Source organism: Triticum aestivum, chromosome 3A (assembly GCF_018294505.1).
Source record: "Triticum aestivum cultivar Chinese Spring chromosome 3A, IWGSC CS RefSeq v2.1, whole genome shotgun sequence".
Taxonomy (NCBI): domain Eukaryota; kingdom Viridiplantae; phylum Streptophyta; class Magnoliopsida; order Poales; family Poaceae; genus Triticum; species Triticum aestivum.
Window position 1 is genome coordinate 175,315,580 of NC_057800.1, and position 15,052 is coordinate 175,330,631.

The 15,052-nt window shown below is 43.4% G+C and overlaps 1 protein-coding gene across 2 annotated transcripts; it reads left to right on the plus strand.

Moving 5' to 3' along the window:
• Positions 1-2,972: 2,972 nt before the first annotated feature.
• LOC123060855 (uncharacterized) lies at positions 2,973-4,728 on the plus strand. Of its 2 annotated transcripts, XM_044483716.1 has the most exons (5): positions 2,981-3,303; positions 3,552-3,664; positions 3,930-4,052; positions 4,139-4,229; positions 4,329-4,728. In XM_044483716.1, exons 1-5 carry the CDS (start codon positions 3,257-3,259, stop codon positions 4,435-4,437), a joined length of 483 nt encoding a protein of 160 aa, XP_044339651.1. In that variant the 5' UTR covers positions 2,981-3,256; the 3' UTR covers positions 4,438-4,728. The 2 variants fall into 2 exon arrangements, with proteins under 2 accessions (XP_044339650.1, XP_044339651.1); XM_044483715.1 differs by having other exon boundaries at positions 2,973-3,664.
• The last annotated feature ends 10,324 nt before the right edge of the window (positions 4,729-15,052 follow it).

A 15,052-nucleotide genomic window follows, 5' to 3' on the forward strand; every position in this document is an offset into this window, starting at 1 on the left:
CTAGTTTAGCATTGAGTTTATTGTGTTGTTTCTGTTGTGGTAAATGCTAACCCCAATGAGTGTTGTTTCTGGCTATTAAGTCAAGCTATGCTTATATTATTATTTTTGTCTTGGTTTTGATGGATTTGTGAGGTTGATTTAGGTGTTTGAAATGTATGCACACAAATTTAGACCTTTTGCTTTATTTCTCTCTAGGATTTATACTTCAAAAAAACTCAGTTTACGATATCGCTTGCTAAATGCTGATTGTTACTGCAATAGTGGATCATATATATACGCCATATATATATATATATACTTATTGTTGATTGTTTCTCCTAGTCTGTACTGTTGGCTGCTGTTTTTACCATTCGGTTCATAGAGGTAATACGGAAAGGCCATCTCAAAGGTGAGAGATCCAGTTTATAGAATATCATGTTCATATTAAACAAAATCTCCGACCCTAGCAAGTGAGGGCATGCTTGCACCACTCATGCGTTGTCCTTCTGAAGCAGAGACCGTAGACCAATCGTTCTACAATATTTTCATTAATAACAGCAAAGATACAAAATATTACAAAGCATATGACAGTTCGCCCAACACCAGTTTTTGGAAACATCAAGTTAAACATAGATAATCAATTGAGGTGAGCTGCAATCCAGGCCTTGAAACTTGCTACATATCTAGCCTTGATCTTGTGAGTGAGCAGATTGAGGTCTTTTTTCAGTAGAAGTCTCCAAGACTCCACTGAAGGTTCGATCTGCTGAAAAATCCTTCCATTCCTTTGCATCCAAATATGCCAGCATCCCATAATGATAATTGTTAGACCAAAATTCCTGGGAAGAGCATTAGTGTTCAAAAGAATCTCATCCAAGACTTAGATACCCCTAAACTTTAGTAGGCAAGGGATGCCCAACAAACATAAGCAAACAGACAATCCCAAAACAGTCTCATCAGCATTTAGAGTACAAATGGCACAATTCTGATAAGACAGGTAAAAACCTTTTCTATGGAGGAGGCATCTGGTGTTGATTCTGTCATGCAAGAGCAGCCAAAAAAATATTTTATATCTTGGCATTGCGACACATCTCCAGATTTTCAAGAAGGCAGGGAAGCAGCATTGCCCTGCTTTAAAAACTTGTACATGTTAATAGCAGTAAAATCTTTTTAGTTCCAACTGTAAGTCCAGGTGTCTCTCTGATCAGTAATCACCACATTGCTTAACAACAATTGCATATGATTTAGTTGTTGAAATGCCTGTAAGGATAGAGGTGAATGCGTTGTTCTTGCGAAATGCACACAGCAAAATTCAATGGCGATAATGCTTCTCTTCTCTATCCGATGCTGACGTGTGCTGGGTGTAAACTGCACCTTATGAGCATAGTAAGGTGCTATGTCATCTATAGTCATTGATAAAGTAGCGTTAACTATTAGACTAATACTTTTCTTAATATTTTTTCTTTTCTACATTTGTACTACGATTGACTAGGAGCATGTGTAAAGCTGGGCTTTTGCATGAGAACCCACTTCTCTTTTTTTTTTAATGTCCCTTTTCTCCACACGGACAAATGTGTCGTGTAAACAGGCTATTAACCACTTATTATATTTCCTCTCAGACTTTTCGACTACTAGATGATGAGTTAAACGGGTCTGTTTTTTTTTAAGGAGTGAAATGACCAAGGTCTTTTTTACATTCACCTTTTTTCGGGAGAGAATTTGTAGTACGCAGGTGTGGGGGCACGCAGCCCCCTTTTTCATTTGGCTTTTGATTTCCAGCCTTTCATCTCTTTTAAACCAAAAGTTTAAATTAACTTTTGTTTTCATATTCGTGTTTCTGGTGACGAGTGCTTTCAAATGAGATCCATTTTGAATATATTTTGACGGGTTTTTAAAAGTTTTAACTTCTGAAACTTGGTATGACCGATCAAGAACAGCCAAAAAACTTTTCTATGGAGGCATCTGGTGTTAATTCTGTCATGCAAGAACAGCCAAAAAAATATTCTATATCTTGGCATTGCCACACATCTCCAGATTTTCAAGAAGGCAGGGAAGCAGCATTGTCCTGCTATAAAAACTTGTACATGTTAATAGCACTAAAATCTTTTTGAGTTCCAACTATAAGCCCAGGTGTATCTCTGATCAGTAATCACCACATTGCTCAACAACAATTGCATATGGTTTAGTTGTTGAAATGCCTGTAAGGATAGAGGTGAATGCGTTGTTCTTGCGAAATGCACACGGCAAAATTCAGTGGCCACAATGCTTCTCTTCTCTATCCAATGCTGACGTGTGCTGAGTGTATACTGCACCTTATGAGCATGGCTAATACTCCCTCCGTTCCGAATTACTTGTTAGATGTATTTTAGTTCTAGATACATCTATTTCTGCGACGAGTAATTTGGAACGGAGGGAGTAGTAAGGTGCTATGTCATCTATAGTCATTGATAAAGTAGTGTTAACTATTAGACTATTTTCTTAAAGCTCACAGTGCTTTAAGAAAAGTAGCGTGCATGACCTACTTTATCAATTGAGTAAGTTTCAGAAACTAAACCTTAAAGCTCACAGTGCCCTCATACGGGATCCAACTACTTTGTTGATTGCGATGCAATAGGGCAGCTGGCATGGCTGGGCTGGTGCGAGCTTCCACAGCTTCGTGCCCGTGCGAATTTTCGCTTTTGTGGGGAGAAATAGCTGCCGCTGTGTCAAACCAAAGGAGACAGTCTAGGATGCCCAAAAGATATTTATGGATAGAATATTACACGTGTCTGGACTCGGTGCAAGAATTTTATTGATTCTTCCAATAATTTTCTTCAGTGGAAGCAGGCATCTTGGTTGGTCCACCACAAACACAATGTAGAGAGGAAGGTCCAACCAACGCATATGGATAAGCACGAGCAAGACATGCATATGCATGTATGTAGGCTGCGTGAAAGCTCTACTGCTCTTAACCGTGCATGGGTTCTTTAGAAATAGCCATTTCTCGGCCAGACATGCATTATCATTCATTGGTTGATCGATCTGGAAAACCACAATCCACATTGGTTGCCGCACTAGCATGTTTTGGGTACTTCGGTGCTGATTAATTGGATGTATAGAATCGACTGGCACCTCACCAGTGGCGTCCAGCCGAGGTAGGCCCGAGACGTGGACGGTGGATAGCCAGCCTCTCTCCCCGCTCTATAAATCACGGGCACACCAAGCTTCCCTTCCAAAGCAGAACAAGCGCGGATCTGAGAGCAGATGAACTCGAGGTATTTCGTTGAGTGAGATCATCACCATGTCGTGCTGCGGAGGCAGCTGCGAGTGCGGCAGCAGCTGCAGGGGGTAAATTATCTCGAATCCCCTCCTGATTTCTGCCTTCGATCTCTCCATCTTTACGCCTTCTTTCTCAAGCTTTTCTTTCATCTCTCCTCGATCCATCTTGTTCCGCTGCCTAACAACATGCATGTTCATCGATCCCCTCTTCCCGTGGCAACACAGCGCGGATGCCTGTTGCAGCTTTGTTTCTCCCAAGTTTTTTCTAGGCTGTTTCTGGGACGACATCACCATTACCTTTGTCTGAAATTGAACAGGGCTCAGTGTGGGGAACAATCCATTGACTCATTGTACGGCCATGATGACATCCACGGCCTGGATTACTGGGCTAAGAAGCGCGCGGATTATTTGTCGTCAGAGCCACCTGATGGTACATCTATCGAATTTCCTTTTTCGTCAATCATATTATGTAAAAAATAATAACTAATGCTAATGAACATGGGTGCTGCCGTTGCACTATACTCTGCCCGATGCTTTGCCATGGGTAGAATTTCTAATGGGTTAGCATACCCAGTTACACTTGATTTTGTCACTGGGTTTAGCAGCTGACTTCCCTTCTCAGGGTCTGAATCCTTAATATTCTGGAAGAAAATAAATACTAGTGATTTACTCATGACATATTGACATGTGCGCAGTAGTATTTGTTAAACTCATACACGAAGTCTTGTTCACGGCCCGGAAGAGCAGGATGGAGAGCTCAGGGACGACTGCTCGCAGGAGAGCCGCTCATTTAAAAATCCTGCTCTTGCATGGAGACGGTTAGCATTGCTACTGTTTTGCTAAATACTCATGTTAAGTTCCTTGTCAGTACTAAGAATGGTTTCTTTCTTTGGTGTTTCTGCAGCTGATCCTGAAGTACCATACGAAACCAGTATATGGTACGCTGAGTTTCTGCGAACCTCAGGCTTTTCAGTGGATTTTAGAACCTTCAACGGGTACTACAGATTGGACATACAATATTTTTATCACTTATCATTTGCTCTCATATTGTTCTTCTAAAATTTAGTACTAACATCATCATGTCATTTATGCAGACTGCAGCATTTTTGGACGTACCGTGAGATGGATTATGTCAAGCAGTGGCTCCGCCCTAGGATCGCAGTGCCCAGAATCACAATGCCCAGACACCATGGAAGGCTGTAGTTTAGTACTCCCTCTGTAAAGAAATATAAGATCATTTAGATTACTAATATAGTGATCTAAACAATCTGAAAGGCTGTAGTTTAGTAGTAAGAGTCGTACCACCATTACTAGTATAGTAAGTAATAAAGAGGATGGCAGTATTGTATGGCAGTAAATAATAAAGAGGGTGGCATTATTGTATGGCAGTAAGTACTAAAGAGGATGGCAGTATTGTATGGCAGTAAATACTAAAGAGGGTGGCATTATTGTATGGCAGTAAGTACTAAAGAGGATGAACATTTGCAATTTCCAGTGAAGCTTGGCATAGGTGGCTTTGGCATGGGTGCTGCCGTCAAGATGAAGACAAGGTTCCGCAAGCATCAACCAGTGTCCATGAAAAGGCTACAAGCAATGCAGCCTGTAAAATGATCTCCGGCAATATAGCGCCATAGCACATAGATTCACCTCTTTCAAGTTCCTAATTATATCCTGGTTGTCTGAACTCCGAAGTAATCACGATATGCCTTTGTGTTCATGTCTGGCACCAGGGCCAAGGCTTTGATGCGAGCGTCGTCTGGGCGAGTGAGCACTGCAATCTATTTTTGGGTTGTTTTCAGACTTCAGACACAAGCGGTAGTCAGCTCGGTTTAAGTCGATAAACTAAGCTTGTGATTTCTCCTCCAAATCATCGAGGAAGTGATTAATGGAACCAAAAGTGGACGCTGACCTATAACAGATGACTTAATGAATTACCTTTCTTCTCAAAGACCATGTGACCGAGCAAACAACTCACGTTTTGATGAAGTCGGGAGTCCATCATATGAGAGCACCACCGTTTGATGTTCTGGATACCAAAATCTGGATAAGTGTTCAATATAAGCTCCTCACCGATCAAGGACACACCCTGGTTGACAATATACCAAAAGAAAATCAGTCTATGCATTGGCACACAAAATATATGGCAAACAAATATGTTACATTAAACCAAAAGAAAAGTCCGTTTAGTACAAGAAAATGAAAAACGTGAAACCAATAGTCCTATTTTTAATTTTAATTTTTAACGGGGATTTTTTTATCACTGATTGCAAGAAATCAATAGCTATTGGTTGCAGACAAAGAAAGAAAATTTATACCCACACAGCCCAAAAAATTGAACACATGGGGCAACCCATAGAAAAGCTTAAGGCCTAGGTTCAAGCTGCAAAATTTTCAAAGAACGAAGTAATGTGGTATAGAGAAAGCATAAGGCCCGTGTTCAAGTTGCAAAACATCAAAGAAGAAACGAAGTAATGCAGTACAGAGAGATAACAGGCGTGGCAAAGCGCACCTATGCTTCTAGTAATGGCTAAAGCCTACTACTTCCAATAATTCTAGCACCCAGGATAGCCCACACCGCCAATTAGTTTGATGCATGCAAAAAAAAAAAGCACCCAACGACTACTTTTGATTCGACGCAAGTGAAATTCCTACGTTCGGCCCGGAAAAGGGTAAAAGGACCATGAAATTGATCTTGAAGCCCACGTTAAGCGTGCGTTGGATATGGCCTATAGAAGTATAGAGGTTAGCCACAAGATCAATTCCAACATTGTGATGGTTTTTTCCCCTAAAATTCGAACATTGTGATGGCTTTTACACTTCTTTTACTCGATTCATCAAGCTTCTTATAATCGATCAAATTGTATTTCTTGAAATCAGGTAAAACTCTTGTAATTGTGTGACAGCTATTATTTTTTGTAATCGGGTAAAAGGCAACTGACATGGCTCACTACTTCGATTAATCAAGCTTCTTATAATGGGGCAAATGCTATTTCTTGGAATCGGGTAAAACTCTTGGAATAGTGTAACAATTGCTTCTTGTAATCGGGGTAAAAGGCAAGTTAGAGAGCTCACTACTTTAACCCAATTCATCAATCTTATAATCGGGCAAATGCTATTTCTTGGAATCAGGTAAAAACCCTTGGAATCGTGTAACAACTGCTTTTTGTAATCGGGTAAAAGGCAAGCTATTAGATGGCTCACGGAATAACATACACTCCTCGCCTGTTTTGCCCTCTTCCGTCTAGATTCTCACCCGGGACCCTATAAATATAGTTCCACCTTAGATATATGTACCAGCAACAGCAACAGCAGCAGCAGCAGCAATGATCGATCGTTTGTGACCCGATGACACACACCACGAGCTCCTCCAATGGCACCCATATAATCCGGGTCAGGGAGGTGCACCTGGCCACCGTTATCTGGTTGTGACGGCGAGAGGTATATATACTCTGTACTGCATTGCTTGCTTTGCCATGCTGAGTCCATTTCTAGTGACTGGCCTGTTGTGACGGCGAGAGGTATATATACTCTGTACTGCACTGCTCTACTTTGCCATGATGAGTCCACTTCTAGCGACTGAACTGTCGTACGGCGAGAGGTATATATACTCTGTACTACACTGCTCTGCTTTGCCATGATGAGTCCACTTCTAGTGACTGAACTGCGAGAGGTATATATATTCTGTAATGCACTGGTCTGCTTTGCCATGATTGAGTCCACTTCTAGTGACTGAATTGTCGTGACGGCGAGAGGTATATATACTCTGTACTGCACTGCTCTGCTTTGCCATGATGAGTCCACCTCTAGTGACTGAATTGTTGTGACGGCGAGAGGTATATATACTCTGTACTGAATGTGAAGTGAGAGCATAACTATGGAAGTATTTGTGGGCGATCGAGGTTATGTTTTCTTGGGAGGGCGAACATTAATTCATAGCGAACCATAGAGTAAATAAAAAACAAACATTTTTTATATAAATGTTCATGTTAGTGTAACAAGCGTTCTTGACAATTTTCATGCGAAAAGGAATAGCAGTGCTTCATCAGTGAAAAAAACAGAATTAAATGTAACATTTGAAGGTAACATTTAGTGTTTGACTTTGTTTTTTTGGACAGGTCAAAATAATATAGCTTTTCACCTAAAATTTGCAGGTAGCACTTGGATGTGACCACGAACACATATAATTTTATTTTGATTTTTTCTTACATTTGAAGAACGCATTTTTGGCGCTCGGGAGCATGTGCTTCTGGAAGAAGCCAAATTGGATTTCCGTGTTTTCTCATACTTTTTCCCTAATCATATATTTGTGTGTCTGTATTAATTGCAATCATAATCAACTATAGTTAATTGCATTGTGAATCGACTATTCAATATTTGAAAGTGCCACAAGGGCTGTTTCTGTATTAATTGCACTGTGTGCGTTTGTATTCCACCTGACCACCTGTACTAAGTTTCTGGTACTCCCAACGGTAGTGCATAGCCTGCACATGACCGGCAGTCCGGCACCAAAAACACCTTGTATGCATCTACTACGGTCAGTGGCGTAGCTAGGATTTTATGCCAGGGTGGTCCAATTGCCAAGAAAAATAATTGCACCACAAATTCAACAAACCAACATATGCGTACAGAATATTCAACTAGGTCTTTCAAATAATATAAAATTCATGGTTATGTCTTAAATTTGCATAAAAAAAGATAACACGTCTTTTTGTCGGGATAACGCCTTCTCAAGACCATGAAAGTTCTACTCTAGTATTTATCAATTATTAATTGTAAAAAATAAAACTAAATCTTGCACTCTCAGGTCTCAGCTTAACTTGTTCAAATCCTCGTAGCAAGAAATTTATACTTTGAATTTATGAATTAACAGAGAACAAAAATCTTACTTTAGATCGGAGTAGTAGGATGGAAAACTGAACAACTGGTTCTCAACCAAACTAGATTGTGCGTGCTTCGCCGGCTGCCTGTTTGCCGCCGCCGGCAAGTGTCCTTCGCCCGGCCGCCAGTCCGTCGCCGTCGACGAGTGCCATGTAGGCCGGCGGATGCCCGCTGGGGGCTGCTAGGCGATGGCTGATGGCGATGGCCGCTCGCTGCTAGGGTTCCCGAACTGAAAGAGGCGGCGGGAATCAGGAACGTCTTCTCGTGTCGATCAATCAGCGCACAGACGCAGAGACTAACGAGCCAATCCTTCACGTGTACATGGGCTGAGTTGGGCTTGCTTTTCTTTTTTCTTTTTTTACAGACTAAGTAGTATACTAATGGGCTGAATTCCAGGGTGGTCCATGGACCACTCTGGCCACCCTACAGCTACGCCACTGACTACGGTTGCCCAGACGTCGCTTTCCGTGGATGAAATACAACGAACTCCCCTATCTATACAGCGAGATAGACGATCCCAGGGCATCAGGTGCTCGTCCACCAAAACTACTTTCCATAGAAACATACATAGCTTACTAGTGAAGCTAGTATATGACGCAAATGCTTACTCAGAGCTAGCTGGTATTTTTGCTTAGGTCGGTTCAGAACTGCTGTATAAGGAGCAGCTCACCACGGATTGTAACAAGCTCATCAGTACTGAAATACACTAGAAAAACAGCTTCACAGCGTGGATGTCATCATGGTTAACTAACCGAGAGAAACATGAGGGAGACAAAGTCTCCACCTCTCACCACTATGCCTTGATCGGGAGCTTCACACCGTGGATGTCATCGTGGCCGTATATGAATCGTCCCCCACATCCAGCTCTGATCAATTTCAGATACAGGTGGACGTTTCATTGTACGGCCTGATGACATCCACGGCGTGGCTCTCCCAGAAACAGCCTGCTCAAGGGAGAAACAAAGCTGCGACAGGCAGACAAGCCATATGTAAGTTTTGTTAAGAATTAATTAGATGTGATGATTAGTTGAGGACTGCTACAGAGCCTTGAACCAAGCCACGCGATGCAATCGGCCACCACTCCGTTCACGGCAAAACAGCGTACAGAAGGGAAATTAACGATCTAACGATTGATTTGTTTTCTTCACTGTACGTTTTTGCACTCAAGATTGCTAATCCAAGAAGAAATTTCTTCGACAAAGAACAGACAAGTGAAGTGTGCCCCCCGACGGTTACCTTCAGGCACAGAGCCACGGTCGTCTTCGGCGACTTCTCGGGGAGGCGGCTCCAAGCGGTGGCCTCGCTGAACGCACGGGAGCGCCCTCACACGCCACAACAACAGCGCAGCACGGCTGCACGGCGGCATGGTCGGCCACCGGAGCGTGGCGGCAGCGACCGCGTCCACGCGTGGCGGCAAAGGCAACAGGCGCACGGCCGAGGCCTTGTGATCAGTGCGCAGCCCGGTCCACGCGCAAGGCGAGGCGGAAGCCAAACCTCCTGGCGTGGCTCTCCCGGTCGCATGGCTCAGGGTGGACGACACGAGCGGGCTTTTTGGCCCGCTCGTGGCCCGCTCGGTCCCGTCCAGCTCGGTCCTGGCCCGCTCAAAAATACAGCCGGTCCGGTCCATGAAATATGGACCGAAAAATCTTCGGTCCGGTCCGGTTAAAGCCCGGTCCGCTTGATCGGACCGAAGAAGAAGCCCAGGCAGACGAGGCAGCACCCGCAGATCGTGCTCACGCGGTCATCGGCCTCCTCCACGCGGTCTGCTGGTGCCTTTTTTCCTTTTATTCAGTCGAGAGAAAATGGAAAGAACGACAGAAACGGGGTTATCACATAATCACGGCGCCATCTCACGATTATTAGTTGTTACACCTATGAAAATAACTGCCCACATGATTCTACGGAAATCTCTCCCTTTGTTTTCATCAATCTAATAACATCCTTCCATGTTCGTGCTATTGTTTCCTTTTACTTTTCAATTTATAAATCTCTCTATTTGTTTTGTATATATGGACTCCCCACCGTTGTTTCCTTTTAATCGCGACTAACGAAAGAAACAGCTTATATCCGAGAATCACGGTGCTATCCCATAATTAACTCCACGTCCAATTTGATCCTCTCATCACGGCGAGGCTGTAGATGGATAATTGTGGGCTCATGCACCTGATAGATTGCTTGCATGCAACAAAAAAAACTGCTAAGTAATAAACTGCTAACACCACTTTCCACGGCACGTCGTCTACCTCTCGCCGCTGGCTCTCACGCACGTCTTCCACATTACCAAAGCACCCCCTCTCCCTCGCGCCTCTCTCTCCCCGCGCGGCCGCGCCGCCCCCCTCTCCCTCACGCGTCACGCCGCCGTGCCTTTACCTCGTGCCGCCGCTCCCCCATTCCCCTGCGCGGCAACGCCGCTCCCTCTCTCCCCCTCGCCTGTCTCTCGTGTCGCCGCACATCAGGTGCGTCTTCTACGGCTCCGGCCACCGTGCTACTTCTCCGACGACCTCTCCGACATCCTGGGACCACATGGCAGTGACTAGACACCGTCGGGACCGTGAGGACCGTCGGTCCGCACCGAGCTTCACGTCTGCCGGTCCGGTCCCTGAAATCAGGACTGCTGCAGTGCTCGGTCCGGTCCGGACCGGACCGCCGGCGGCCGGTCCAAACGACGGCTCGGACCGGGACCGGACCGGCCCAGACCGTGTCCACCCTGACGCATGGCGGCCCATGGCGCAGCGGAGGTTCTGCCCGGCGCGGTGCGGCGGTGTAGCGCGTGGCTATGCGGCGGCGCGGCATTGGCAACGTGCGGTTGCATGACCCGCCGGCATGGTCGGGCTGGCTGTTGGCCGCCCGTCGACGGTGACGGTGCGGCGTTGACTGTGCGGCACGGATTTCTCCGGCGATAGGCCATGCGGCTTGGAGGAAGTGGGGATTGGGTAATCGGTGGAATATTTACATTTCGGTCTATAATCTTTCTGTTATTCACAGAAAAGACCATATATTTCTCTGGCAAAGAGGCATCTGTTTTGCGATTAGTCACCACGTAGACTTGGAAAATACGAACCCTCAAACGCCTCGTGCTTGGTGTTATGCATCCGAGTCTCTCATATTTCATCCCTAGATTTATTTCAAACCATGTAAAATAAATCAACGTATTGCGACACGCTAGTTACTATGCTTTGTCCTCGGAGATGTCCACGACATCGGCGCCGGGTAGATGGGCGTGTAGGAGGGCTCCGGCTCTCCTCCTCCTCCTCCTCCTCCTCATCATCATCATCATCATCATCATCATCATCATCATCATCATCACCATCATAAATATAAGTGAGAATCTCGTCGACTCCTGCAGCGTGCTCTATCTCCGCCTCCCGCCGATGACAGTGTTTGGCCTCCGCCTCCGATTCCGACCGGAGGGAATCGAGGATCACCTGTTGTTCTGCTTGCAAATTCGCGTCCCCGGCTTCCCCCACATCCACATCCTTGATACGTCTCCGTCGTATTTACTTTTTCAAACACTTTTACCCTTGATTTGGACTCTAACTTGCATGATTTGAATGGAACTAATCCGGACTGATGTTGTTTTCAGCAGAATTGCCATGATGTTGTTTTATGTGCAGAAAACAAAAATTCTCGGAATGACCTGAAACTCCACGGAATGTCAAGTTAAAAATGATAAAAAATCTTTGCCAAAGATGAAGACCAGGGGGGCCACACCCTGTCCACGAGGGTGGGGGGCGCCCCCCCTAGGGCGGCCCCCCCTACCACGTGGGCCCCTTGGAGCTCCTCCGACGCCAACTCCAACTCTATATATTTGCTTTCGGAGAGAAAAAAATAAAGGAGAAGAAATCATCACGTTTTACGATACGGAGCCGCCGCCAAGCCCTAAAACCTCTCAGGAGGGCTGATCTGGAGTCCGTTCGGGGCTCCGGAGAGGGGGATTCGTCGCCGTCGTCATCATCAACCATCCTCCATCACCAATTTCATGATGCTCATCGCCGTGCATGAGTAATTCCATCGTAGGCTTGTTGGACAGTGATGGGTTGGATGAGATCTATCATGTAACCGAGTTAGTTTTGTTAGGGTTTGATCCCTAGTATCCATTATGTTCTGAGATTGATGTTGCTATGTCTTTGCTATGCTTAATGCTTGTCACTAGGGCCCGAGTACCATGATTTCAGATCTAAACCTATTATGTTTTCATGAATATATGTGTGTTCTTGATCCTATCTGGCAAGTCTATAGTCACCTACTATGTGTTATGATCCGGCAACCCTGAAGTGACAATAATCGGGACCACTCCCGGTGATGACCATAGTTTGAGGAGTTCATGTATTCACTATGTGCTAATGCTTTGTTCCGGTTCTCTATTAAAAGGAGGCCTTAATATCCCTTAGTTTCCATTAGGACCCCGCTGCCATGGGAGGGTAGGACAAAAGATGTCATGCAAGTTCTTTTCCATAAGCACGTATGACTATATTCGGAATACATGCCTACATTACATTGATGAATTGGAGCTAGTTCTGTGTCACCCTATGTTATGACTGTTACATGATGAACTGCATCCGGCATAATTATCCATCACCGATCCAATGCCTACGAGCTTTCCATATACTGGTTTACGCTTTTTTACTTTCCCGTTGCTATTGTTACAATCACTACAAAACACCAAAAATATTACTTTTGCTTCCGTTTGTTACCGTTACCACCACTATCATATTATTTTGCTACTAAACACTTTGCTGCAGATATTAAGTTATCCAGGTGTGGCTGAATTGACAACTCAGTTGCCAATACTTGAGAATACTCTTTGGCTCCCCTTGTGTCGAATCAATAAATTTGGGTTGAATACTCTACCCTCGAAAGCTGTTGCGATCCCCTATACTTGTGGGTTATCAAGACTAATTTCTGGCGCTGTTGTTGGGGAGCATAGCTCTATTCTTTGAGTCACTTGGGATTTATATCTGCTGGACACTATGAAGAACTTGAAAGATGCTAAGACAACAATTTATCCCTCAACTACGAGGGGAGGTAAGGAACTGCCATCTAGCTCTGCACTTGATTCACCTTCTGTTATGAGTAAGCTTGCGACACCTAAACCTGCTTCTGCTATTCGTTCTGATATGTCGCACATTATTGATGATGCCACCTCTGTTATGCACAATACTTATGATGAAACTACTTCTATGCCTGATACTACTGTGCCCCTTAGTGAATTTCTTGATGAAAAAATTGCTAGGGCTAGAGAGAAAGAAATTATTGAATCTGATTATATTGATGAAAGTGATGATGAAGATAGGCATGTTATTCCTGAGGGTTATGTTTTTGATATGGAAGCTTCTGCAGCTATTTTAGCTTTGCAAAGATAGTCGTGAACTCAAGAGGCTATTAATTAAATGGAGTAAAGAATCTCTTAGAGACAAAATGAAACCTGACCCTACTTTTGCTACTTCACCAATTTGTGTTCCCGATAAGGATTATGAATTCTCTGTTGATCCTGATATAATTACTTTGGTTGAATCTGATCCTTTTCATGGTTATGAATCTGAAGCTGTTATGGCACATCTTACTAAATTAAATGATATAGCCACCCTGTTCACTAATGATGAGAGATCTTGCTACTTTTATATACTTAAAATATTTCCGTTCTCATTAAAGGGTGATGCTAAGATATGGTTTAATTCTCTTGATCCTGGTTGTGTGCGTAGTCCCCATGATATGATTTACTACTTCTCTGCTAAATATTTCCCCGCTCATAAGAAACAAGCTGCTTTAAAGGAAATATACAACTTTGTGCAAATTGAAGAAGAGAGTCTCCCACAAGCTTGGGGGAGGCTTCTCAAGTTACTTAATGCTTTGCCTGATCATCCTCTTAAGAAAAATGAAATACTTGATATCTTTTATAATGGACTAACCGATACTTCCAGAGATTACCTGGATAGTTGTGTTGGTTCTCTTTTCAGGGAAAGAACACCGGATAAAGCTGAAATTCTATTGAATAATATGTTGACAAATGAAAATAATTGGGCACCTCCTGAGCCAACTCCTGCTCCAATTACCGAGCCTATTCCTAAACCAACTCCGAAGAAGAGAGGTGTTCTATTTCTCAGTCCAGAAGATATGCAAGAGGCAAAGAAATCTATGAAAGAAAAAGGTATTAAAGCTGAAGATGTTAAGAATTTACCTCCTATTGAAGAAATACATGGTCTTAATTTACCGCCTGTTGAAGAAACATATGATCTTGATCCATTACCTATTGAAGAACCTCTTGATCCCGATAACCCGAGACAAGTAGTAAAGGTAAATTCTCTCTATAGATATGATAAAGCTGAAATCCCTCCTACTAAAATTGCTAGTCAGTGCTTGGATGAGTTTGATAACTTTATGTTTAAGCAAGAAGATTTCAATGCTTATTTTGGTAGACAATTAAAACAAAATGCTTATATGATTAAACACTTGGGTGATTATATGGCTAATATTAGAGGTGAACTTAAACTTGTTAGCAAACATGCTTCTATGGTTACCACTCAAGTAGAAGAAGTACTTAAAGCTCAAAATGATTTGCTCAATGAAATGAATAGTAAGAAAAATGATTATGCTGTTAGAGTGGCTACTAGAACTGGTAGAATGACTCAGGAACCTATGTATCATGAAGGCCACCCTAAGAGAATTGAGCAAGATTCTCAGAGAAATAATATAGATGTACCAAGTTCTTCTAAAAGGAAGAAAAAGAAAAATGATAGGACTTTGCAAACTTCTAGTGAACCTATTGCTGAACCACCTGAGAGTCCAAATGATATATCTATGTCTGATGCTGAAACACATTCTGGTAATGAACATGAAACTAGTGAAAATGTTAATGATGATGTTCATGATGATGCTCAACCTAGTAATGATAATGATGTAGAAATTGAACCTGCTGTTGATCTTGATAACCCACAATCAA

Coding starts and splice junctions, on each gene's coding strand:
- LOC123060855 (XM_044483715.1), top strand. CDS start 3,421: ATGCATGTTCATCGATCCCCTCTTCCCGTGGCAACACAGCGCGGATGC. Junction 3,665..3,929: donor GTCGTCAGAGCCACCTGATG/GTACATCTATCG, acceptor ACATGTGCGCAG/TAGTATTTGTTAAACTCATA. Junction 4,053..4,138: donor CCTGCTCTTGCATGGAGACG/GTTAGCATTGCT, acceptor GTGTTTCTGCAG/CTGATCCTGAAGTACCATAC.